At 38.4% G+C, this 27,851-nt stretch overlaps 3 protein-coding genes across 3 annotated transcripts in view; 1 reads left to right on the top strand and 2 right to left on the bottom strand.

Annotated features, from left to right (window-relative positions):
• Positions 1–27,851, bottom strand: part of LOC144649742 (uncharacterized) — an 82,255-nt gene that overhangs the window by 47,503 nt on the left and 6,901 nt on the right. Inside the window, exons 8-11 of the mRNA XM_078509313.1 lie at positions 27,532–27,699; positions 27,273–27,383; positions 26,486–26,602; positions 26,278–26,368 (exon numbers count right to left, since the gene is read on the bottom strand). Coding sequence (XP_078365439.1) covers positions 26,278–26,368; positions 26,486–26,602; positions 27,273–27,383; positions 27,532–27,699 — 487 coding nt within the window. The remainder of the gene's footprint in view (positions 1–26,277; positions 26,369–26,485; positions 26,603–27,272; positions 27,384–27,531; positions 27,700–27,851) is intronic.
• On the bottom strand, positions 4,204–5,298 carry LOC144649811 (uncharacterized). The gene is made up of 3 exons (XM_078509407.1): positions 4,946–5,298; positions 4,718–4,826; positions 4,204–4,326 (listed from the first exon to the last, which is right to left on the bottom strand). Exons 1-3 carry the CDS (start codon positions 5,214–5,216, stop codon positions 4,320–4,322), a joined length of 387 nt encoding a protein of 128 aa, XP_078365533.1. The 5' UTR covers positions 5,217–5,298; the 3' UTR covers positions 4,204–4,319.
• LOC144649741 (allene oxide synthase-lipoxygenase protein-like) overlaps positions 11,030–27,851 on the top strand; it is a 178,064-nt gene continuing 161,242 nt past the window's right edge. The window contains exon 1 of the mRNA XM_078509311.1: positions 11,030–11,036. The gene's annotated coding sequence lies outside the window, so the exon portion shown is untranslated. The remainder of the gene's footprint in view (positions 11,037–27,851) is intronic.

Genomic DNA, 27,851 nt, shown 5'->3' with positions numbered 1-27,851 from the left:
GCGATTTTGTTTTAGTGGAAGGATAACTTTCCGCCTGATAACAGTGACAACCAGACGATAACCAATACATTGGGCTGACTTTAACTTTAATTATTCACATCAATCTGAAATAGCCAGTCTAAATAACTGATGATTTTAGCTGAAGAACAATATAACAGGCTGTTATCCTAGTATTTTTTTTCTATACATGGTTCAATTCTGGCTGTAAGATAATACTGATTCAATGGGAACTGAGACAGATTGTGACAATCTGACTTTGCTGTTTGTTTACTTACCAAACCCAGTTTGCTTGTTGTAGATAATTAAATAAATCCAGGACTTTTCTGAGCCCCCCACTGTATACTTCTGTCCCCAAAAATAACATTTTTCTTTAGTTGTGTCTTTGAATTTCGACATAACAATAGAGAAGCTTCGAACCTTTTCTCCCTGGCTTAGCCAAAACGAAATCAACGGGCGATGGGTTGATGCAGTGTAGTGTTTACTCAAATCGAACCAGGACCTTTTTCTTGTTCTGAATAATGTTAATATTTGGCGGAAATTCACGACTGACAGTTTGGTCAGTTGGTTGGTTGTTTGCTCGATGGCGCTGCATAAAACATCACGATTAATCATAAGACTAAAAAAGGCTAAGACGTGGCCGGTGCGTTCTTGACTTTCATTCCCATAAATTGAATTTAAAGGTTTCACTCTATCCCCTTCCTGTTTGCGTTCGCGCTTGTTCAAACCCTCGCGGTTAATATAAAGTTGCATTCCCTGTCGCCCACGATCTTAAGACTCATTAAATAAACAAGCGAAGTTGTTTCAAACGTATTGTTATTCTAAAAAATATCTCCTTTTCAGCCTACCAATCTTACTCACTCACTTAATTTTGTTAAATAGATTCAATGTTTAAATGAAATTTACAGGTTTAATCGTAGCGAAGAATATTCAAGGCTTCTGTAAATCGAAGCAAAATCTTTGCTCTAATATTAGTGTTCCATTCGAAAAACTGCTGTGGGCATACACGACGTATTCTCTTTTTTTAATTTTTTCTACTGGAGGTTGGTAAACCCAGCCAGAATCAACGATGAAGGGAACCACTTTGTATGTTAATAAAGATCTATGCGAAATCAAACTATTTTTGAAAAAGTAACAATTAAAACATGGAAATCGCTTTGCTCCTCAAACAGGATTAACTTAAGATGATTAGTCTCTATTTACTTTGTCTGATAAACTATTTAACAAAAAATTGAGAAGTTAGTACTGAAAACAGAAATAAATAGGAGCTAATCGATGTCATGGTGAATCCGCTTTCATCACTGACATCCATGAACCATAAGCTGACGCGCAAAGCTCATAGAGGAATATCAAAACCTAGAATACGAGAGTATGAAACACAGCAACAACACGCCGGTGTTTACTGTGCAAGCGTAATTTAAATTTTCGATGGTTTACCATATAATACGTGTGGATATTCTGCGAGTTGCGTAGAATGTTTCGATCCTCGTAGGGGCGAGGAAAAATACGAACAACGATGAAATTGTCCGCGCGTATTATATGTTTAACCATCGAATAGGGGTTTTTTTTTAATCCACTATTATCTCAAGCCTAAGAGACGTAAACAAGTCAAAGTTTGGATCGTCTTGTTGCCTCGATTTCTTTCCGTCCTTTTTTTCCTTTGTTTACGGTGTATTACCGGCTTATATTTTGCGCGTTCTCTTGACATTATTTGGTAAAATATTGTAATAGTGGAATAATAAAGGGTGCTTATGTGCGATTATTTAGACGTGGTTTAAAACATAGCGTGCTGTCACTTAATTATAAAGAAGAATAAGCCCAAGAGACTGAAATAATTTAATGATTGAAATATGTTTTGCTACACTAGGGAAATGTCCTTTATTTGTAGACTTTGTAACTGGCGCGCATTTATGGAGCAATAATAAGAGCGCGCCCTGTAAGAGAACTGTATTCTAAAGCAAAATTATATAAGCTTAGAGCACTGCTCGCTGGTCAGTTATGCTTGTATGAGGAAACAGTGCCAGAACAAGACAAGAAACCATACGACTAAAACTTACTTACATTAAAAATTATCCACCAATGCTTTGACTCTTCACATATATTCGCTACTGAATTTACGAGTATCAGTTTCCATCCTAATATTTAAGCTGGTAAAACGCTGCTAGAACACCCATGATCTCCGCGCGTTTTGTTCCCTGGGCTCAGAATGTAAACTCTTGTTTCCAGGTTCTTCTGGGCGTTGAGGAGCCAAGAGGATGCCTGGTGCATAGAAGCTTAACTAATGCTGATTGGCTGTCGTTCACAAAAAGAGAGCATGCAGAGATGCATGGTGGATTTGAAATATTACTAATTTCTTGCTTTTTAGTATTTTTACTGAATGGAGCAGAGAACGGGAGAGAAAATAGAAAGCGCTCTTTCTTGCACAGTTACATACACAAGCACATTTTCACTAACGACAAAGTCATACTCAATTGGTAGTATGAACTGACTTTGGTGGAAGAAGAAATGATGGTATAAAATAGAGAATTTTTGAATCTCACACGCTTTGGCCTGCGATAAATTCGAACGGACCAAGACTGCTTGTAGTGGAAGGCGATTTGTGGCGACCTAGGAGGGATGCGTTTCACGGATGTGTGGTACTACTTTAATTATAACTCTTAAAGCTCAGTCGTGGAATAAATATAGGCGCCTTTGTGACTTGTTGCAGCAACAATAGGAAACTGTTTTGCACATCATTTATTGATTCTATAATGCAAAGAATGCTGTAATGCGCTTACAAGAAAGATCTCTACTTCTTTAAAATTTTATTTTTTTATGGCAAGAAGAGAGAGATCACTCTGAGATCACTCTGATTTTTAAATCTGAGCCTATTAAGAAAAACAAACGAAAAAGCACTCAATCTTAAAACATTTCTTAATTTCGAAATCAATGCCGAAAAAAAAGCGATGTAATTTGCCAACTCGCTGAAAAACAAAACAAAACAAAAAACCCAATAAAACTAAGGCCTGGAAAGTGGACAGTGAGTGACGTAGATGAAAGACAAGTAGGTTGAATACCAACCCCTTTTATTGTTTCCTGATAACTCATACAATAAGGTGAAATGACATTTGTGTTCAAGTATACCCAGTTATATGTACCCATCACCATACAAGAGCAACCGGCTCTAGATCTTAGCTGGTTTGATTTTCATCTCAGCTCGTTTAGCGGAGTAGCTGGCTCCTTTCCATTTGTTCCAGTTCACACCTTCCCAGGAAGTAGAGTGTTGGCCATGATGATAGAGACCATTCAGATTGGAGTCAAGACAGGCACCGAACCACCAGCCAGCCTTGCAGCGGGTGGCACAATTGCTAGAACTGTTGTCGTTGTCACGATCTTTTGTGGAAAACGCAGCACCACGATGATAGGAAAGTGAATCACCAGCAGTTCCTACAAAATCACAAAAAATGACAATGACGACAGACAGAAATGCTGCCATGGTGTAACAAACGCTTGCCAAACACCTTAGATAATCAAAATGCATATATTTCACACTCAATAGAAAATAATTCCTTTTGAACATTCTAGTCTTCAAGAAAGGATGATAAGCCTCTTTTCTGGATTGGGTAGCCGTTCCCGCAAGGTCTCACATGAATGGCTCCCTACTCTTCGAGAAGTGAATGGAACAAAAAACAGGAACAATGCCCATACCAAAGCAACTCTCAAGACAATAGCCACTGCTTCACTAGAGGACCAGTAGAATTACAAGCTTACGAGATCTGCTACATTATTTTCTTTTGTAAACTAAAATCAACTATATATTCTGTTTTGTTGAGAGATAATAACGTCAGAATCCTGCAATTAACAAAATAAAAACAATAAATTAAATGAGTGGCAAAACTGATCTCCGGAAAATGGTTAAAGCACTCGAATTCCCATTGGTGAGGGAGAGGTGGGTGATTTTACAATACATACCAGAGTATGTTCCAAGACTCAGTTTGTATTTGCTTCTCTCACTTGTAACAGAAAAGAAGCTGTACTCGGCGTAAGCTGTTTTTCCACTCGTGTCTTCAAGGTCCACTCGAAGCCTGCTTCGTTCTTTTGTCAGGCGGTGTATCTTGTCCAGTCCGAGCCAGAATTCACCGTTCAGATTTCCGAACCCTCGTTTGTATTCATCCCAGCCGCGGTAGAAATCAACTGATCCATCCAGTCTCTTCTGGAACACTGTCCACCCCCCACCGGCTGTTGTTTGGTCACAAAACACATCAAAGGCACCAGCATTGTCAGGGTCGATCGTATAAACACCGTTGACTCGTTTACCAGCATTGTAGGCCTCGGCACAGTTCTTATAAACTGAAAACGCAAAACGCGTATGATGATCATATATTTTACAATAAACTGGTACGTAGTAAACATCTAAGTAGGTGGCTTGCTTTTTTTCACAAAATTCCCACGGAACTTTATTTTACAACATATGCTCCCCGACTATCAGTTGAATTTGATAGTCAATCAATCAAACGATCCGACTTAATAAGGGTGAACGTTGTGGCTCTCTTAAAAAAACTAAGTATTTAAAAACGTTTAAAAGAAAAAAAAGTAAGTTAATTTAACAAGCACGAAGACTAATTGAGATTGAGATTTTAAAAGCAAAGCTTTTTTAAAAATTAAGGTGTAATTTGCTTCTTACTCGAACTAAAAGTAATTATCAAAGAAATCTTGAGGTAGTCTTAAGGAATTATTCTACCTGTTGCAATTGTTTTGTTTTCTTTTGAAGATCTTGATTTCCTCTTGAATCTCGCCGAGCTCCTTCTTCACTTCTTGAAACAGCGCTTCTATCTTCTTAAAGGTCGGCCCTGATAAGTACAAATTGTCGTAAATGGGTAAACGAGCCAGCTCTTCATAAGAAAATATATGCATGTTACTGCGGAATCAAAGAATATAGTGGGCATTAAAGTGAATACCCTTTACTTACCTTTTGAAATCATTTTGTTCTCTTTCAAACAATTTATTTCCTTTCTTATCTGGGCCAACTCCTTCTTCACTTCAGGAAGCAGCGTTTCTATCTCCTTGCTTGACCCAGGGTAAATATTGTTGTAAGTATACATGTTATGACAACTGCCCTTCTGAGATTGAGAAACGTGGGATAAGTCAGCGGTCGAAGGCGTTTTCGAGATTGTTGAGCTGATGGCAGATAACAAAAGGAGTACGAATAACAGATTCCAGGGAGACCCCGGCCTAGCCATTTTCAGAACTAAAGCTTTACAGTGAGAATCAATCAAAAGGCAACTGTGCTAGCAGAACCGGCTCTCATTGCTCACTGATCAAACCCCAATCAGTGCTTATAATTTATGGTATTCAGAAAGAAATACTTTCCTTTTAAGGAAATATCGGACGAGATTTTCATTTGACTAAATTAGGAAAGTGCATAATTTTTGCGGCGGAAATGATGAAGCTGACTGAGAGCGTTTGGTTTCCTTTTTTGCTGTCAATATTCTCGTTTTCAAAAATTTGCATAGTTTGGAAAAATAAGCATGGCATGTAGGGCTCTGAAAAAAAGGGCCACTAAACTAACACTGAGTTTTTGGTGATTCGTTTTGAAGTATCTGCCTTATTCGTTTTCGAGTCCTCAGGGTTGCTTCGTTTTTGATTGCATAGTGCTTTGTTTTCTAGTTTTTGGGTAGTTTGTTTTCAAACAATGGATTTTTCGTTTTCAAAGTTTAGGTAATTTGTGTTAAGTTCTGGCTGTTTCGTTTTTGAGTTTTGGGTGTTTCGTGCACGTGCTTACGAGTTTTCGTTTTCGATATTTCCCAAACCTATAGTTAATAAGCTCAACTGTCTCCTTTCCAGATTGACTGAGATACGCAACGTAGTGCGTTTGAAATTCTAGGCTAAATCCTTCTGAGTAAAAATTTTGAGTGGAAAAAGAACATCATGATCAGGTACTCGGGTTCTTTAACATTTAGCGAACAACGGAAGTTTAGGCGGTGAATCTTGTTTTGACAGAACTGAATAGTAGGCCGGAATTTGACAGTAGCCGTGAGACTTACAACGATACATTGTTTTCAATTTATCTTCAGCTTAATTCCGCCCTGTTTGCTACCGCTAATTTCTCATTGCACTGAAATATTAGTATCTATGTAAATGACCTTCCAGCAACCAGCGAAAGTTGTTCAACCGAATGCTACGTGGATGACACCAAACTTCTTTTGTCTTTCAAAGTTGGTGATGCTGACGAAGCAAAGGACACTATCCAAAAAGATTTACATCTAATCCGTAACTGGTGTTTTGATAATTGTCTTCTGCTTAACCCTGAAAAGACAAAGCTCATGATCTTTGGCAGCCGCCCGATGATCCGTAGACTATCTGATTTCAAGCTTTCGCTGCTCGGAAAGGAACTCTTGCCGTCAGAGTCCATCAAAGATCTTGGTGTAACATTCGACCCCACTCTGTCATTTGAAAACCACATTTTAGCGACAGTTTCATCCTGTATGAGTAAATTAGCTCAAATAAATCGGGCAAAGCACGCATTTAACTCCGACCTATTAGTGACTATCATCAACGCGCTCGTTTTCAGTAAGTTGTACTATTGCTCTACTGTATGGTCCAGCACCACTGCCTGTAATGTGCAAAAACTTCAACTCGTTCAGAACTTCGCTGCTCGGATAATTAGTGGTACATACAAATTTGAGCATATAACTCCATCACTTAAGAATTTGAGGTGGCTTCCCGTAAAAAAGCAGCTTTACCTCCGAGACGCTGTTTTCGCATTTAAGTGCATGACGGGCTGTGCCCCGACCTATCTGACTTCGCAATTTGTCAAAAGGTAACAAATATCGAGCAGAACCACAAGAAATTCACAACAACTGAATATTCCCCTGTGCAAAACCACTGCTGGCCAGAAGTCATTTTATTACAGAATAGTAAAGCTATGGAACTCTTTAGACAAAGACTTAAAACTATGCAAGAGTCATACAATTTTTAAGAAAACTCTGAAGACAAAACTTCTCAGCGAGTTTTTAAATTAATTTTTTTTTCTTATTTCTTGCATTTTTCTTTCTATTTCTTTTTATTTTTTATAATATATAACTAGGGTACACATTTTAAATTTTACATTTTATTCAACTTCATGTATTGTTCACTGAAAAACCTCTTTAGGAGTGTTCAATAAAATTTTATCTTATCTTATCTTATCTTAAGAGTGACTTTTACGAACGGCCGAGCAAGAATTTGATTTCCTGGCAGAAATTGGAAAATCGATTTTTCTTCGTTTTTTGCTCATTATTAGCTGTAAGGTAGATAAGAAACCTGATGTAGTTTGTTTCCCCTAGAGGTCTTCTAATTTTAAGAAAACAAAGAAAATCGATTTCGGTGGTCGAAGTCACAAATTTCCTAACTTTTAAACCCGAAATTAGCTATTATGAACACTACTCGCGTTCGCTTACAAAACCGCGCAGAGAAATTTGGTCACTTCCTATCAACATAAAAACTCTTTTTCTTTCGCTAGAATATAATTTCAGGGCTTTAGCGCAACTCTTCCAACTGAAAAAAATGAACTGACGAGGAATGCTTTTTACGATAACAAAAATTTGAATGAAATAGTAATTTTCAACGGCAGTATTTAGCATGTGGTATAACATTAATTTTTTTCAATTCTTGCTCAAACGTGTATACAGATATTCTTATTAAACATACCTGAGAATTGGCTCGGGTTATTGGAAAGATTCTCACTTAGAGGGCATCAAACTTCGGCAAATTTTCACAGCATGACCGTAATCTGTGTAAATACTTCTAATTGCCAAACGCCACGATAATAAATGTTTTAACCCCAAATGCTCGTCTTTCCTTCTTCTTGCCGAATATTCCATTGCAAAATTCCCTTTTCAACGAAAGAGTGAGATTAAAAAGCCAACCTGGCTCAATTAAGGTCCATTTTGATCGCAAAACCTCTTCGCCATTTTGCTACAAGATTAGATTTGTGACTTACGTGACATAATACACGTGACATAAAACACGATATTGTGACGTAAGTGAGTCTGCGCAGTAAGAGCTCTGGGGTAGAGAATGTCACGGAGTTAAAATAACGCAAAACAATTCTCCAGCACCGCCAACGCAGTTTGAGGAAGCAAATTGATCGTTCTGAAGTTCTGTACACACTTTCGTCAAGAGAAAAGAACCACGATAAAGGAAAATTGCTAAGGATGAAGATGCAAAAGGAATTTCGCGCTTAACAGTTGCTTTGTTGTATTTTGGAGCCAAGAAATGTTTAGCTGTCAGTTAGGCTATTTTGATCGATACCACAACATTTTGTGGGACTACGATGCATTGGTAAATATGCTGCCTTCAACAACCCGAGCCAATTCTCAGGTATGTCTTAGATAAACATTTACATGTGTGTTTAAACGACAATTGAGAAAATTTGGAGTTATACCACATATTAAATAATTCCGTTGAAAACTGCCGTTTAATTCGACTTTCTAGTATTTGGAAAAGTATTCCCCACCTTTTTAATTATTTCAGTTCGAAGAGTTTTCCTTAAGCCCTGAAATTATATTTTAGCGAATGGAAAAGAGTGTCTCTGTTGATAAAAAGCATCCAAAGTTCTCAATGTGGCTTTGTTTGTGAACGCGACGAGAGTTATCGATAGCGAATTTCGGGTTGAAAATTGTGTCACTTTGAGGCTCCGATCACGAAAACTGACTTAGTTTTTTTTCTCGAAATTAGAAGACTTCTGGGGGGAACAAAATACATCAGGTTTCTTATCTACCTAAAAGCTATTAATGAGCAAAAAATGAAGGAATTTGATTTTTCAATTTTCTGCCAGTGCAAGCGCGGTTTTTATTTAAAAGTCCTTCTTAAATCCCAATACTGTATGTTATGACAATGTCATCAATAAGAAAGAAGCTGTCAGTACGACTAGATTTTTTAAGTTTTCCCCCTTTTGAAAAACTGGCAAAATACACTCACATGTCAGATCAAAATGTTTTTTTTCAATATTTCACAGGGAAGGGAGGGAAAAATTTGTAAAAAGACGACACTTTTCAGAAGAAGAAGCTTGTAATCTCGCAACATCGGAAATAGAAATATACTGTAGATTCCAATGCGCTGCTCATCTACAGGTCAGCGCAGTTTCCTTTATAGAGCAGTTTCGATCTACCTGAGAGTATAAGATGTATCGATTTTTTGCCTTAAAGAAACATTTAAAGAAGGAAAATTATTTCTTTTTTTACATTTTTTATATATACATATTGATGTGTGTAATTATCCCGTAGGAAGATTTTTTATTTTAAGTATGCAATTTTGCTAGACTATGGACGGTGACGTTTTGTACTGAATTTGAACAGTAGATTTAGCGCGTTATATGCAAGACGATTGTATTTTCAAGCGAAAATAATATAGGACAACTTGCTCGCCGGTTAATGGTACTTATATAAGAAAACAATACCATTACAAGAAATAAATATTTTCAATAAAACCGCACCTATGAAACCAATCCTTCAAAATTGTAATCGCTATGTAACCCAAAATGGTAAATTTTCTTTTCGATGGTTTAGAATTGAAAGCTGCTTGACCGATATATACATCCTCTTTTCCAGCTTCATCTTGGCGTTAAAAATCCAGCCAAGAAGAAGCCCGGTGTACAGAACCGAAACTAATATTTGCAATGATTGTCAAACCTAGAATTAAGACGGTGACTCTTGCAGATTACTGGTTTTCAGCATATTATTTCATCGAGTTGAGCGAAATCAAAAACGTAAAAAAAAGTTTAAATATCCCTAAAATGGGCAAGGATCTTTAAAAAATAATGAAACGGTTAGGCAGCAATTCTGCTTAATGAAAAAGGACTGGAAATTAGAAAAGCAATTGTGGTCTCAGTTTCAGTCGACTTCCCGTGCTAAGACGGGTTCTTAAACATTTTGCGAACAACGGACGTTAAGGCGGTGAATCTCGTTTTGACATTACTAAATAGTAGGCCTGAATTTGACAGTAGCCGTCTAGACTTACAGCGATACATTGTTTTCAATTTATCTTCAGCTTAATCAGATTCCGCCCTGTTTGCTACCACTAATTCCTTATTGCACTGAAATCCCAATATGTTATGACAATGTCATCAATAAGAAAGAAGCTGCAAGTACAATGCATAAACTACATTGACCTCTTTAAAATATGTCAAAGTAATAAATAATTCTCGATCGGAATGTCGAATTTTGCTTTGGAAAGAGCAACTGGAATTGGAGACTGGAATTGGCAATAAACTTGGTATAATACTTGTTCCTCGACTGAGTGTTGCATTTAAGACCATTTAAAAATGACTTGAAATGAGAACCATTAAGCACTCAATAAGGGAAGATTTGGGAGTAAGGTATTGGTAAAATTCCTTTTTGGTCATTTTATTGTAAAAACAACACAATTGTAGGAATCCCCCCCCCCCCCCCCCCCCCCGCTCTCCTGAAGAGGTATTGCGAAAAAATAAACTCGCTATTACAATTTTATTTTATCGTTTTGTTTTAAATCTGTTCAGTTTACTATTATAAATTTTCAAGGGTTATCTGCAAGCTGGTAATGTATCCTTACAGAACCGAGTCGATAGAACAAAATAAAAGGCGGTCAACCCCAATACGCGCTTTAGGGATTTTCTTGCGCATGAAGTCACTTTTATATGTTTAATAATTTTTAGTATGGAAACAAAAAATATTTAAACAATGGAAGAACAATTGTTCAATCTTACAACATTTCTCAGCTTCTGGTGAAAGAAAACGACGCCTTAAAAGTACCACGTTGAGTTGCATGACTGTTGTGAGATAAAAAAAAGCAGTTCGAGGCCTGAAAGTTTCATGTGAACATATAAAAGGCTGCAGATAATATAGCAATACCTTTTATTGTTTCTTGAAGACTCTTACAATAAAGTGTATGTAATATGCACCCATCACCACAGCAAGACTACATTTGAGATTTGGCATCAGCGTATTTGCACATGGCAAACTTCCTTCAATTTAAAGATCGCGGAAAAACGCTCGGCTCTAGATCTTAACTGGTTTGATTTTCATCTCAGCTCGTTTAACGGAGTAGTAGGCGCCTTTCCAGTGATACCAGTTCACGCGTTCAAAGCCTTTAGCGTGTTTGCCGTGATGATAGAGAGCGTTCAGATTGGAGTCGCCACCGCCATTATACCACCAGGCTCCCTTAGAACCTATGGAACAGGTGTCAGAACTGTTGTCGTTGTCACGATCTTTGGTGGAGAACCTAGAACCACGATGATGGGCAAGTGAGTCACCAGCATTTTCTATAAAAAACCGCACAAAAAAACAAAGCAAAACAAAAAAACACAACACGAAGTTTTTGCTGATAGACATCAAAATTGATGATATGGCATAACCAACAAGAATGCTGGCCGAAAGACAGACTGAATAAATTTCTCAATAAAAACAAGACTGCGGAAAATAAACACTCAGTTTGTATTTCTTAAAAATGATCAAGTCTAATTAACTGCATCTTTTGTTCTGTCATTAGAGCGACGTCAGGGTCAATATATTTCCATTTAACAAAACGCATGCAGTAACTTCATTGGTATACAAAATTCAGTTGATCTTCACAAATGGTAAAAATATTACAACTTTTTTTTGGAGGGCTTTGGTAGAGAAGGGGAGTCTTAAAATGCATACCAGAGTATGTTCCAAGGCTAAGTTTTTTTTTTTCTCGTTAGCAACAGCAAAGAAGCTGTACTGCGCGTAAGCTGTTTACCAGTTGAAGTCTTCAAGTTCCACTTGAAGTCTGCTTCGTTCTTTTGTCAGGCGGTGAATCTTGTCCAGTCCAAGCCAAAATTCACCGTTCAGATTTCCGAAGCCTCGTTTGTAGTCATCCCAGCCTCGGTAGAAATCAGCAGAGCCATCCAGTCTCTTCTGGAACACTGTCCATCCCCCACCGGCTGTCGTTTGGTCACAAAACACGTCAAAGGCACCCGCCGCTGATTGTCAGGATCGATCGCATAAACACCGCTCAAGTTTGAAGAGTTCTGCACAGTTCTTGTAAACTGAAATTGAAAAAGAAAAACTTGCTAATAATTCTAGATCTAAAATACCTAAGGCCCCATCCACACTAATCTGGACAAAATTGAAAACGCATCTTTTTTATCCGGTTTGACCAACCACCCACACTAATCCACCGAAAACGGACCTTTTTGAAAACACTCTTCGAAGTGGATTAATTTGAAAACAAAGTGGGTATTTGAAAACGCATTTTATCCGTTTTTAACCAAAATGGATGGGTTTTCAAATTTATCCGGACTAGTGTGGATGGAAAATATTTTATAACACGTTTTAAAATGTCTTCGTTTTCCAATTTATCCGGATTAATGTGGACGGGACAAAGACTGCCAAGGAGGAACATAAAACTGATAAAGATTTCCGTCGTAATCAGTTTCTTCGAATTATGGAGTTAGAACGTTCTCTTGTTTTCGGTTGAATTGGTTCGTGGAAACATGCTTGTATCAAAAACAAAATACCTGTACATGTGTTTATACTAGGTTGTATTTAAAGCTAAAAGCTTATGGGATGTGTATTCCCAATCGAATTGGAGTTTGGAAGTGTTTGAAGTTAAATAAATCTTTGTCAAATCGGCAAGCCACGTAGTCTATAAGAACCATGCACAAAAAAAAGTTTCTGTGATAAAAAGTGAAAAAACTTTATACTTAGTTGTTGCCTGAGGTTGGGCAATTTAGACGAATCATTATGCTACCATTACCAGTCGTTTTGTTTTCTTTCAGAGTCTTGATTTCTTCTCGCATCTCATCGAGCTCCATCTTTATTTCATGAAGCAGCGCTTCGACCTTGTTATTCGGCCCTGCGAAGAAACTTGGGATTGATTAGCGCTTGATGTTGTTTTCGACATGGTAGTGCTGACGGTCGATAACGCAATGAACAAGAATATCAGACTCCAGAACTAAAGAACTAAAGCGCTAGCAATAGCTTTCAAAGTTACTACTGACTGATCAAAACCTAATCACTCAGGTTCACTTATGCAATGTTTTCTTTACAAGATTTTTCATGTGACTATTTTTGGAAGGTTTTTCGCAGTTGAATGACACAAACTGTCAAGTGTTTTTGTTCTATTTTGGTTGCTGTCAACTACTTTTCTTCCCCGGCGACATAAATGTTTTTCTTTTCAAATACTGGCATAAATCAAATACGTCGATTAGGCGATCCAATAAGCAAGTATGTATTAAAATATTCAGGAACGGTGGACCTTTTACCAAGACTAAATATAAAATACCAGTTTTTAACAAGCCAAACCTTTGAAATCCAGTCGAATACACTTTTTAAATACGCTAAAATTTAGTTGTCCAGAGCACTTGCAACACGGTTAAAAAATTTCTTCAATTTACTTCGTGCGAAAAAACAAACTGTAAAGGAAAAATCTGCAAAACAGCATTTTTGGGGTAAATAAAAAAAGGCGTCACGATTCTTTCCATGCCCTAGAAAACCAATTTAAAAGAATGTCCTCTTGAGGAATTCGAGATCAATGGAGGTAAATAGTGCGCGTGAACTTGACTTAAAAATTGATATTTTTCCAATTTACTAACTTTTCTTTTTGTTTACTGATGTGACTAATTCCTAATTTCACTCCGACCAGGTCGTTCTATTTTGTTTTGACTGGGCTACTAAATTTGTATTTTTTTGGAATTGTTTGACGGTGCTTTGCTCACGCTCAGCTTAGCTAAATATACGGCGTATATTAAGGTGTCATCAGTAAGAACATTGTGTATAACTTATTCAAAACCATGGAGAATGTGCATAGGTCAATAATTATCTTGTCAAACCCAAACGGTTCCCTTTTAACTCAGTCCTGTTACCATTTGACCCTTTTTATACAAACTATTGCTGCAGATTAACATTATAAAGGACAATGAAGAAATGATACTGATAACAAATTTTGTTAATGATAAAACTATAAATCTGAGAAAACGATTAATCAACATTCCCGGAAACTTGATACCAAGGTATCTCTTTTTCCCAGCGATTTTGTTTTAGTGGAAGAATAATTTTCGCCTGAAAACGGTGACAATCAGACGATAACACTGATAACCAATACAAACATTCTATTGGGCTGACTTAAATTATTCAGATTAAACTGAAATAGCGCTGTCACTTAATCATAACGAGGAATAAACACAAGAGTTTGAGATAATTTGATGATGTTTTGCTGCACTAGGGGAGTGGTCTGGTGCGCATCTATCTCACAAGAGTGAAAGCCTGCTACGCGAGACATCTGTATTCTGAGGCAAAAATTATTCAGGACTGCATTAGGCTTAAACAAGAGCATGGGTTGATGCTTTCTATGTTTTTGTAATGTGATCTTTCTGTCACTGTTATGTAAGTAAACGGCCACGCCTATGACCATAAAGATTCCAAAAATGGGTAGTTTTGATTTATCCCAACAAACAGAGCTCAGCCAAAGCAACACACACAGGTACTTCTAACAAGTAGTGTTTAATTTACAAGGGGCAAGGATCGATGCATAAAAGTTGCTTAAAAGTTGCTCAATTCCATAGAGTTCCTTTTTTAAAAAACAGATGCTCTTTTCTGACATTCGCAATTGGTCTTTAGTTAAAATATCCTAAATTATAAAAGAGTAGTTTTAACCACTTTTGATGCAATTTTGTTGCAACAGGAGTTGCTATGTCGCTTTAATTTTTCCCTTATTACAAGTGAAGTTTAATATAAACATGGGTGATTTTCACAAGGTTTTCTTCACTGAGAAAAATCATAATATAACTCGAACTACGAAAGATAAGATGTCTTTCGGAACATTTCCATGCTAACTCCAGGCACTAAAGTCAATGTTACTTCAGAAGACTTTATAGTTATAGGTGATTTCTGGCAACTTGGGATGCCTTTGAGACATGTTTTGAGTGATATCGGGTCCCCTCAGAACTTAACGCTGAAGTTTCGGGGTAGAATCTAACACAGTCCGAATCAACAACTGGAGGAATTCCTTTCCCTTCCCAAAAGATAATATGATAGTGTTAAAGGATTTATTTTTGCGTTTGTTACTCATGTTAGGCGTTCGTCTCGCGTTTCCGGCGCTCTCCCTGCCCGTTTCGCGCTTGCCTCTCGCTGCCCCAAGAGTGCAGCCAAACTACCTAATCTACAGGCTACAAGTTCAGTGGCTTCTATTGAGAAATTAAAAAGCTGGAGGCCTGAGACAACGGACAGGTGTGTTTTACACTAACAACATATAAATAATGGACGATCGAGTAAATGCAATACCAACACCTTTTATAATGTTTAACTTTCTTGATAATTCATTCAGTAAATTGAATTCTTCAGGTAAACAAATCGCGAGAGAGCAGCGAAAATGGAGCCTAACAACACTTAATTCTGTTTCCGACATAAGTTCTATTACTTTATTTTTACTAAAAGATGGATTAGGCTTTGAAAGATAAAAATCGTACGATTTAGGTCTAGACCTTTACTGGTTTGATTTTCATCTCAGCACGTTTAGCGGAGTAAGAGGCGCCTTTCCAGTGATACCAGACCACACCTTGCCAACTCTTATATTTAGAAAGTTTGCCCGGGTGATAGGGACCATTTAGGGTGGTACGGACACAGCTATTGTACCACCAGGCTGACTTGTATTCTAAGACGCAGCTGCTATGATAGTTGTCGTTGTCACGATCTTTTGTGGAGAACGCACAACCACGATGATAGGAAAGTGAGTCACCAGCGGTTCCTATGAAAGAAAAAACACACAAAGTAGTAAAAAATTATAAAAATAAAACATTACACCTTTGCAATCAAGTCAAAGATAAGGATTAAACTTTTTGACAATGTTTGACTAAAAGTGAAATTGCGCACTTTTCGACGTGAGGCATTAACCGGCACTGAATGTCCCCCTACTTTTTGTCGTGACTTGGCCTCAAAACATGCTAACATTACATTAAAAGTTCAAAAAACAGATTTTTTAAAGTTGTGTTTTGAACATGTTTATTATTTTTGAACAATGAAAGTGTATATGTTGTTGTTCAAATGCTGGTACAATCGTGTTTTTTCTATGTTTTATATTCATTATCCTATATTACCAAGCACCACAATAAAGGCAAAATAAATACCAAATTGCACCAAGGGTAAAATTGAACCACAGCATAAACATCGCGATTACGGAAGTGTGCAGTAGCTTTTTTCACGATCCCATAATACACATTGTTTACCGCCAAACAAAATCTCTTGGGACGATTGTACGTCATTGAAAATCCCAAAATAAATTGAAAACAATGCTTATGCAAAACGTTTGGGGGGTAAACAAGATGTATTATGGGAATGGTGAAAACAGCGAATTAGCAATTTGGGCTCGAGCTATCTACATGTTTACTGAAATATTTCAATTGTTACATTTTTGCTTTATTTGTAAGAAAGGAGTAATTGACGATATGAGGAAAAAAGAGTGCAGCGCTGTCAGAGTCAGATTTAGCCAAACTGATCTTCGCCAATAGGTAGGATACTTCTATTCTCTGTTTGAAAGAGACAAGTACATAATGTATCAAAATACATACCAGAGTATGTTCCAAGACTCAGCTTGTATTTGCCTCTCTCGTTGGAAACACCAAAGAAGCTGTACTCGGCGTAAGCTGTCTTTCCACTCGTGTCTTCAAGTTCCACTCGAAGTCTGTTTTTTTCCTTTGTGAGGCGGTGAATCTTGTCCAGTCCAAGCCAAAATTCACCGTTCAGATTTCCGAAGCCTCGTTTGTATTCATCCCAGCCGCGGTAGAAATCAACTGAGCCATCCAGTCTCTTCTGGAACACTGTCCACCCCCCACCGGCTGTTGTTTGATCACAAAACACATCAAAGGCGCCGGCATTGTCAGGGTTGATCGTATACACACCGCTAATTCGTTTACCAGCTTTGTAGGCCTTAGCACAGTTTTTGTAAACTAAAAATACAAAACGCATATTTTGATCACATATTTTGCCATGAATTTGTTCTGTGATTGATAGGTCGTAACTTGATATCTGTTGGATATGACAGTTATTGAAAGGATATAACTCTATCTAAAAGAGCAAAGTGACTGCTATTCAATACCGTGGGCGAAGACAATTTTCCCACATCATTGGCATTTTTGTGTTTTGCCTGCGTAGTTGCATTGTGGTGCTTTCTAGAACAGGAAAACAATGGAATAGAGTACGAGAAATTTAAGAGAGGTTGAGCTGTTTCTGATTAAACTAACAAGCACTTTAAGCATTGATTGAAGGAAATGTTGGGCAAATCAAAGCGCTCATTTTCTTGTGGGAGTTTCTTCTCTTCCTTTCACATCCATTGTCGAGGCCCCGTTTACACGGGTCCGGACAAATTTTTGCACGGACAAAAACTTGCACGGTTCCACCTTGCGTTTACACGGGACCGGCGGAACTGGACGAATTTTTGAACGGCATGGTTCCATATTTCGTACGGACTCGTGTAAACACCCGAACCGTGCAACTTTTTGCACAGATAGCGCTGTTAAGGCCTGGAATCTAGCTATATTTTGCCTGGTTGCTTAGCAAAAATGAAACATTTTGTTGCATTATGCCCCTATTTTGTTACATTTTGTTTTAAAAATTTAAAAATTTGAGGCAAAAGAAACCCAGAAAGCAGTTCACAGATATGAGAAGACGAGCGGCGGCAGCCTGCATCGCTATTTTGGCGAGATTAGCTGGGCTTTTGTCGAACACGTTGCTGCAAATGGCCATTGTTTCCCATCTTCATCGATCGAGGCAACGTACACGATTGAATTTCTTGGTCACTAAGCAACAAATTAATTTCTTCATCAGACCACGTAAAGTTCTTAAAAAAAATTGTTAATGTTCCAAATACGCTAAATGGCGGTTAAACTGCTCCGCGTTTCGGCTCTCCTTCTTCGGGTGGCACGAGAAATACGAGTCCGTTATTTGTGTCGTGTGCCGTTTTGAAAATGTTTTGAATGTTCCTGGCACGCGCCAAAATTGCGCGCGCGTGTGTGTATTTTTGTGAGTCGCGATTCATCCCTTGGGGAGCGGCGTTTGCTTGGTTTGTCTCATCTCCTCTCGTTGGCGCGTCTTTCTTGTGCCCTGATTTGGTTGGCGCCGGCGTCATCGGGTGGCCTGGGCTGTTTGACGCTCGGCGTCATTCCTCTTGTGATCGTCGGGCGTGTTCTGGCGGTCGCCTCTGCGGCCTGTCTCCCCGATGTGACTGTCGCGGGCATTTCGGCACGTCTTGACGTTTCTGTGGTGCTTTGCCCTGTGATCTATTTGTCCTCCTGTGATGGGTTGGGCGACTGGTTGTGTGGGGGCGTCGGCGTGGTCGCCGCGGGGAGGTGCCCGGTTCTTGCTCTGGTTGCGCTGGTCGCTGACTCAGGTCCCTCAGGTTTTTGGCCCGTCTGTGCCTTTGGGCGGTTGCGGTGGTTTGGTGGTCTCTCTGCCGATGTTTGGTTGTGGCTTTTGTTACTGACGGGCGTGTTCTTGGGATGATTGTTGTGACCTTGGCCTCTGTTGTCGCGTCTGGTTTGTGTTCTTTCCGCCATGGGCTCTTGGTGTGGCTGCCTTCGTCTGCCCTGCCCCGTGGGCGCGCGCGGGCTCCATTTGGGTGGCGTTCTTTGTCGTCGTCCTCGCTGCGTTTTCCGCTCGTTTGGCTTGTTGGTTGCGCTCACTTGGGGATGCGACGCTTGTTGAGGTAGAGTGGCTTCTGTTTCTTTGTGTTTCGGTCGTGCGGTCTCCGGGTGTTAGGTTGTTCGCGGGAGTTGCGGGGATTGACATGTTCTCAGTTTCGGATGGTAGTTTGAGGCGAGGTAGCTGTTCGGTCTCTTCTTGGGGCCGCTCCAGCTACATCGTCCATGTCCTTTTGTAGGTCTGGTTTTCTCCCGGTGTATCACGCAGCATCGTTCTTCGACATGCCGACACACAAGCGTAGTTTGGGCCGCTTCCCCTGGCGACACCGCCAATTTGTTTGTTGTTCTCCGTTTTCGGGTTGAGCGTCAACACTGTTCAGCCATCGGAGTAGTGTGTGTGTTGGTGGATTCATGACTTCCCGTTTGTCGGGTCTTGGGCGCGGGACCCTCGTCGTTCGGGATGCCGTTGAGAGATTTTGTCCATCGTGAGACACGGTGTTCACCCTCGAGCGAGAGTCAGTTGGTTACTGTGGCAGGTCCTTCACGTGCTTCCGCTTCCGTCAGGTGCTGTTCTTGTCCAGTCGACGCATATGTTCGGTGGGACCTGACTGCTGAACTTCGGTCGACCGGGGTTGCCTGGTTTTGTTTGGGCATGAATTTCGACGTCCGCGGATGTTGCACATTGGTTGGCCGCTGTTGTGGGAGTTCATGTTTAGCATGCTTGGGAGATATGCTTAACAGTTTCCGGTTGCTGTGGCGTCTTCGGGTTCGCTGGTTCTCCGTCCGATGTTGTCGTGGCCTCGTTTTCGTTGCTTCTCCCGCTCGCACCACCCTTTCTCGGGCCTGTGACACGTCATTTCTTTTCCTTTCCTTAGTGCGTTCATGCGTGGTATCTTAGATTATTTTTCCTTGTGCGCCACTCAGTGTGAGGAAGGTTGTGCTGGTTGCATTTCTCTTTAAATTTAGTTGATTAAACGACAATAAATATTATACGTAAAGTTCTTGTCTGCCGCTTCTGCCGCCATGTTTGATTTGCCGCGTGCTGCATTAGCTGCAACATGATTGGCTTAAAACATTAGCGATAACCAATCACAACAGACACGTAAAAAAGCCATTCAAATGCCGCGACTGGTCTAAAATTTCACGGTTCCGTGTAAACACCACTGCAATCTGTAACAAAATTTGCACGGATCCATGTAAACAGGCGGTCCAGATACAAAATTCGTCCGTGCAAAAATTTGTCCGGACCCGTGTAAACGGGGCCTCAGTATTTTTCTTGCTCGGCTGAAGATATTTCCTTGTCACACAGAGTTAGGTTTCGTTTTTAACGGAGCACCATGGGTAACATTTTTCGGTAAACCCATCGTACAAGCGTCCGATCGTCCGTCCATGTGGACCCTGGCCATGGGGGAGGGATAGGGAGACCCTTTAGGCAACCCAACAAGGGGAAGGAGCGTTTTCTTGGCGGCAAAAGTGTGGCGCGTTGTTAATATTTATTGTCGTTAGCTAGATGAAAGAGGTAAAAAAGCGGTGACTTCTGTAACTATTCAAGGACCACTCTGACAAACAGGAGCAAATTGTAACCGTGTCTTGGCATAGATGGGCACGAGAATCAGCAATAGACTTGGTATAAAACAAACTTGATCGGCTGAAAACTTATGTTTTATATTTTTATTTGGCCCAATTTTTCGGCTGGACACGACGTTCATCAGGGGTCTATACAATACAATTCAATACAAATTTTATTGTCAACTCCCCCTGGGGGCTTTTCAGAGACAATGAAAAATAAAGTGGGTATGGGAAACAAACGGTCACAAAATTTAAATAGAGCTAAGATATGGTATGTGACAGCCTGACAATAAAAGAACGAAAACATATAACGGTTGAAAATCAGAAAGAGCGTTCAATAAAGACGTAAAGGTATCTATTATGATTATTTTTCTGTGCTATTTCTTTATCCCGCGCGTTATCTCCTCTAAAGTGTTCCATATCGTGAATAGTTATAACAAGCGATTTCATTTAAATAGGGGCACCCAAACTAATTGCAGAACTGAACATGGGATTTTGAACAAGTGAAAAGGAGCAGAGTTTAACCATTTTCTATCGTTCCTGTGGCTGGAGAACTATATTAATTCCGCCGGCACAAAAAATAAGTTTAAAATCGATCAAGTTCACTGAAGTGAAGAAGATAATAATCTGAATGGGGAGATAGAGATTGATCTTCGCAGATAATTCACATATCGGTGGTTTTGGAGTATGCCGCCACGTGCACGACAAACTGCCGATTCGTCTTCAATATTTTTAAAATACTGTCAAAATGCGTTCTTTTTTTGTACAGTCAACCCCATTAATTTAATGTCCTTCGCCCAGCCGTCTGCTGTAGTTGTCATGAAGATTAGAGCATCAAATCAAACTAATGCAAGCCCCATGAAGTAATTGCAGTAGAGATTGATCATCATATGAAGCGAACTTTTCTAGTGAAAATTTATTTTTTTTTGTCTCTTTCTCCGTGTTGGTTTTAAAAGAACGTTAAGGCTAGAGATCGACCCTCAACGTGTGCAATTCAACTAATTGATCACCTCACAGCCTCCAACAAATTGTCACTTTGTAATCTTATATATTTTTAGGGTCTTTATCCCCCCCCCCCCCCCCCGCTTTTTATTTATTCTTATTCTGTCTTGCAGTGATGAGAGCATGCCTTCCTTTGTAAGACACCCCACAATGTGGATGTAATGTAATTTGTGTGATTTATCATTAGAGCAGTTTTCAATTGAGTGTCGTAAAACCAAAACCAAAGTAATTACTCCGGCCAATCACAAAGGACACAGACAATCCAGTGAACCAATCAAAACTCGAAGCAAATACATGTAGCCGACACGAAGCGCGGGAAAACGTGCGCGAGCGAGTCGCGATTGGTTTTGGTTTTAGTTCTGATTGGCTGAGAAAGTGGCGCGAGATTTTTAAGCCAATCACTGAGCGTAGCAATGCAAAACCAAAGCAAACGCAATTTACTTTCGACACTCAGGTGAAAACCGTTAATCACGCCTAACCAAAGATCCGATATTAGGATTTTTGATAGTTACCTGATGAGCATTTTTTCCCATCTCCAGTATAATATCCAGGTTTACAAGTGCACTTGTAAGATCCCTTAGTATTTTGACACACAGCATTAGCATCACAGCTATAGGACTTTGTAGTACATTCGTCTACATCTAAAACAACAAAAAAATATTATATTTGCTTAAGGAGGCTCGATGTAGTTTTTTTAGCCGAAGGGTGATTGTTTTGAAAATTAAAATTATCTAGGAAGCCAATGTTCGATTTTTGCCAAAATACACCATAGTGATCAAATATGACCAAATTTTAATTTTTTACCCGTCACTTAGCCACAAATGTTACCATAGCAATGACTGACATTTTCTTTTGTTCTTAAACAAGCTTGATTTTCGCGAAATCTAGATTGACTCTTGGTGTTTATTTTTTGATATGTTAAAGTTTAGTAGATTGGCTAACTGTAAGAGCGTTTTCAAGTAAATGACGAATGAAATTTTCAGAAAAAAACCCGTTTTAATATAAAATAGGCGCTATTAAATTGTTTTGTATTATTTGAGCGCAGTTTCTCTCACTGAAATATAAATACTACAACAACAAAGAACATTAACTAAAAGCGAAGAAGTTTTTGCTTTAATTTGTTAAAATATATCGACTGCCAATTGTAGGAAATTATAAGAAAATAACAAAAACTTCATTCTTAATTTACTCTAAAGCGCTCTTACAGATTTTCTTAAAATTTTGTGTACAGGTAGTCAATCTACTATACTTGACTGAATATATCAAAAAATGAATACCAAGAGTCAATCTAGATTTCGAGAAAATCAAGCTTGTTTGAGAACAAAAGAAAACGTCAATGGTTGCTATGGTAACCTTTGTGATTAAGTGACAGGTAAAAAAAATTTGGTCATATTTGATCATTTTGATGTATTTTGGCAAAAATTCGAAAATTGGCTTCCTGGATAATTTTAATTTTGAACACAACCACCCTTCGGCTAAAAAAACTACATCGAGCCTCCTTAATCTATTTTAAGCAAACTGTTACTGTTATCTGGAGGTTCTTTTAAATTTAAAATTGAAACAATTCGCTTTTGTACATGCATTAGCGCATCAAATTTAGAGCGACATGAAAGGACCAATATAAACTAAGATCAATGCATTTTGTACGTAGTTACCAGTGCATTTGCGGCCATCTCCAGCATATCCAGTTTTACATGTACATGAGCACTTGTAAGACCTCTTGGTATTGTAATTGTGACACACAGCATTAGCATCACAGCTATGCGATTTGATGGAGCATTCGTTTAAAACAAATTAAAAGTTATTATCCGTCCGTTGAGATAAAATGGTAGGCCGGTATGATGCTTTGCTTGATATTCTTCACAATTTAATATTCCATTCAGTCGACATGCAACATTAAATAATTACCAGTGCAGTTCCTTCCATCTCCAGTATATCCTTCTTTACAGGTGCAGTTATAGCCTCCCTTGGTGTTATTGCAAACAGCATTAACATCACAACTGTGCGAGTTGGTTTTACATTCGTCTACATCTACAAAAAGAAAAGAAAATAAGTTGAAGTCGGTTACAAATAAAATGTTGCAATTAAGACAAAATTCATTATGAAATCGAGTAATATTAATTTTAATAGTTGGACAAAAATCGAGTACCAGAATAATTTAAATCCTATTGCATTATTTTCTACGTGACGCTTTTTAAAAGCTAAAGTTGTGAGTAATTATCCGTGATAACACCAACAGAAATTTCTTATCAAAGCCTGGGAAAATGAATGTCAAATTAAAGTTCACAAGAACCATATAAACTATGGATTAAATCTCACTTATAGTTATTTAGGAATATCGTCTTTTAAATGAAGCGATTCAAGAATTCAGTGGAATTTTGTTTTCGATATTTGACGTTGTTAGAAATGATTTCTTTTGATATGGTATTTGAAACAATAACACAAAAGTTTGCAAGACGCCAAGCCCTGGCGGATTCCGTCTAAATTCATTTCGTTCGAGTGGAGCCTGAAGCTTTATGTGTTTAAGTCGCGACTGTTCTGGAAGCAGTTTCGTTGAAACATCAAGAAGTCTGAAAATGTGAAAACGTCTAAGTACAGAGAAACAGGCTTGATCCGTCCATTAATTGTTTGGAATAATTATTTTTGCAAAACTGAATAATAATCTCTCTACTGACGATCTTAACGCATGTCAACTTCTGAATGTCTAAAAGAAATTAATGTATCACTTAGAATGGTAATGAGAATGATAGCGATTAAATCAAAGTATGAAATATCAAAGTGATAGTTACCAAAACACTTTCTTCCATTTCCATGGAAACCAGCTTTGCAAGTACAGTTATATGATCCAACAATATTCTGACAGATTGCGTTAACATCACAGCTGTGGTGGCCAGTAGCACACTCGTCTATAACTAAAAAGTAAAACATGTGGATTGCACATCATCAATGCTGATTTCCTTTATCATAATACATGCAATTAAACACAAAAGTGATGACAGTGTCCAAACTTGACTGTTTGAAGTCGCTTTGTTTTAAGGTCGCGCAGGACCCTTGCACATTAATATATTCATTAGCCAAATTTCTTGTTGGAGTGCTATCTTGTAAAGCTTTAATTCACTACATTTTGAATATCGATTCCTCTAAAATTTAATAAGGATACTCAGGGATGATGGAATTACATCAGGATTGTCCTTTTACTGAGAGATGACCGTTGTCTGTGATGTTACAATCCCTCAAAAGTTTAACTGAAGATAATGCGATTTTGTTTCCAAGTTTTCAGCTAGCACAGCGCACCAAATTAAATGATTATATAGCCTAGTGATAAATCGTAACTTATTTTGTGCTGCCACTGAACAAAATTTTCGATTTCAAAAACTGCTACAAGTTAATGGCTTCTAAGAGAGTAAAAATGTGAAATCTAAACTTTGAAACATGCTATCTTCATTATGAGAAGGAAATTTAAAAATTCGCTCTAGCCAGAGCACAATAGAGTACACCAAGTTTATGTTCCTCGCGAATCAACTCTTGAAATTCTATATCGGCGGAGAAAACTTGGACACAAAATTGAAGGTTTTGAGGATTCCGAAGACCTTCCGAGTCAATGTTTTTATATTCAAAGCTGTGAATCTATTTATGATAATTCTCTATGTTCCAGCGCACGTGGCACAAAGCTGAGAACAATTACTAGTAATTACTTGTACAAAAGAGTTTAAAAACAAACATTCTCATGAATATTTCGTGCGTTGTCGGCTTCAGTTGTCCGGCAGTTCGTGCATACTCTTTAAATAAATACATACTAATGATTGCAAGGGTCCTGCGCGACCTTAAATTCCTCGCGCGTAGCTTGCTCTCCGGCATAGCGTATTTTGTATCATATGACCGTTAGCTGTAGAGGGCCCATTCAGCGACCAAATATTTCAGGCATACTGTCAAAACTGTAGTCTGATACAACTTACCAGACAAAACGTGTATGTATTAACTATGTCATTTTAAACAAAGATAGTCCATAAAAAGAAATTAAACGCTAGTTTTCACAAAGAACGTGAAATACAGAAATAAAATGAAACACTGAAAACTGACAATAGTATACCCAACTCGAATACACTAAAAACGTTATCACTATTACATCCAGCAAAATTCAGTAGATTCAGTCCTTTAAGTTTATTTTCTTTCATTAGCCCTCCTAAGCTTTTCGTAAAGCTACTAAGCAGTTTATTAGATAGAGTGTTTTACCTTTGAAACAAGTGAAGTTGTAGCAGTTATTGCATGACACGTCATTCCAAGTGTACCCTCCCTTTGCACCAAGAGTGTGCACGCAGTCTTGGTTTTTGATATTATTTGGTTGCTTTGGAGCCCAGAACCTAAACCAACTTATTTCCCTGTTGGTCCACACAAATGACCCTTCTACGCTGCGATCGTTCAACCCTATCCAGGACCTCTCTCCGTTATGACGGTGTTGAATATAAACGTTTTCTTCTTGGTTGTGAACGGTCACCAGATGAGAGCCCATCGTTGAACAGTTTGACACTGCAGCCAGCCATGAAGTGCACACAGAGCTTGTGAAGTAACAATAACCATTGAAATAACCCCATCCAGGCTGACATATCTCTGCAAGTGTGGACAAATCTAGTTAATCTTAACTATCTAAAGGTCATCGTAGTTATCGATTTGAGTGGATGGTAAAGGGTTATTTGTAAGCCATGAATTAACTTAGCTTACGAGAGTTCATTGGCATAGATATTTTTTAGCAGTGTGAAGTAAAATGACTGCTTTTATTGTCCTAGTGGAAAGTGTTCTTGTAATTAAAATAACAGTTATGACTGTTATTTACTTGATAATAATTATCTGTGATTCCCCAAAATCGTCACTCGGGTCAGACCTAACTGCACATTTGTTTTCGGTGAAAAAAAAGCTCACCGACTCAACCCATTTTTCCAGCCTCTTGGAAATAACGGTGTACCATTTAAAGACATGCCGGTTGAATCTATTGTCTTTGTTTTTATTTGGTGATTGCAGCTATAATATATAACTTCAAAGTGAATGAGTTTCATCTAATTTACTCAAATTTATATCTTTATAAAAAATTGCTTAGATGATGTAAAATAATAATTAAATCTTACCTGACAATACGGTGTAAGTAATGGAGAGGGGGTCGTATTTTGCCTCAAATAATTCTTTGAAACATACACGAAAGCCGGTTTTGTTAATATACTGTATATGAAAAAAAAGGTTTATCAAGGGATTAGAAATATGATCAGGCAAGCCATAAACTAAGTGTGTTATCGTTACATTTAGGATTATAGGCAAAAAACAAGTTGTTTATCCTACCTCGACCCAAGCAGTTATTCCATTATGAACTGGACTTAAATTTCCTCCTTTTGATGAATGATCAGCAGAAACAAACACGTATGGAGTTCCGTTGTAAAAGTTGGCGAAGTTTACGTCCTTTAGAAAGAAGAAAAAAAGGATGTTAAAGCAGATAGAAAACTTAGTACGCTCAGTAGCGCAATTTATTTATCCACGACACCATAAAGTTACAATAATTCACTGTAGCTTGTATCATTGACTGAATTATACATTTCTTATTTTGTTCCACAAAGACTGACATTATATGGCCTAGCTCCCAGGGGTCTCATGTTGCTCATTGGTATGAGGTAAAAGGTTTCACTCCTATTGGAAAATCTCGGGATCTCGCTGACTGAATAATGTACTTTTTGACCTGATGTTCCATTAGAATTCTTCTCTACTATACGGCACCAATGGAAATTGTTTAATCTGATTGGCTAGGTTACTCGACGTCCAACTGCCATAACACAGTTTTAATCATCACAAAATTTCTCGATTCGAATTAAATTAAATTGATGTCTAACTGTTGTAGTCGTCCTGCATAGGGTAATTTCCTGCAGACTGAATGTCAGATTCACACTTTTTCGATGAAGTACGTGACTGGAAAGGCTAGCAACCACTTTATTATCAGACTGCACCGTAGAGTACAAATATCGCAGGATATGGCAGAAACAATATACCAAACCTGAGTTTATCGAACCTGGTCTTATTTAAAACTACTTATAAATACATAAATTGACCATAAAAATGACTTCATTTGACAACTAACCTTACAGAAGGCGTTATTATGATCACCACGAGGAGGTTTCTCGTTCGCAAAGTAGATCGAGTTATGTTCAGAAAACGGAGGCTTGTGAAGATACGTGAACGCCAACCAATTCTAATAAAAAAAATACGTTTTAGTCAGTTAGAAACGGTTCAGACAGAAATTATAAGTGAAACAGTGCTTCGAGAGCACATATATTTTTTAATAAAAGGTCAACAGATAGTAAATATTAGTCATTAAATATTTTGTGTCTGACACTTACCACAGAGATATCTTGGTGGGAACCTGCGTAGTTTTGCAATTCTCTCAAACAAACTTTACAGGACGATTGCGTGACATCTTCAATCCAAACACTGGCTGCATCACGCTTAAGTCCGGAATGGTGGTGCTCAGCAGTCACAAACACTGACGGTTTGACTGAAAACTTTCCCTGGTAAAAACACAAAGACACTGACAAGCAGTTGTTCAAATTAAATACGTTTAAGAACATGCTTATTCAAATAACCGTCTGGTTCAAGATATACGCCTCTGCCTTATGTGTCCTCACTGACTACTGAAGGTGAGAATTACCAGTCAGTCAGT

This window comes from Oculina patagonica, chromosome 4 (assembly GCF_052425735.1).
Source record: "Oculina patagonica isolate OP01 chromosome 4, crgOcupat, whole genome shotgun sequence".
Classification (NCBI taxonomy): Eukaryota; Metazoa; Cnidaria; class Anthozoa; order Scleractinia; family Oculinidae; genus Oculina; species Oculina patagonica.
This window is presented reverse-complemented; position numbering and strand designations above follow the sequence as displayed.

Coding starts and splice junctions, on each gene's coding strand:
- LOC144649811 (XM_078509407.1), bottom strand. CDS start 5,216: ATGGCTAGGCCGGGGTCTCCCTGGAATCTGTTATTCGTACTCCTTTTG. Junction 4,827..4,945: donor GAACAAAATGATTTCAAAAG/GTAAGTAAAGGG, acceptor TGTACTTATCAG/GGCCGACCTTTAAGAAGATA.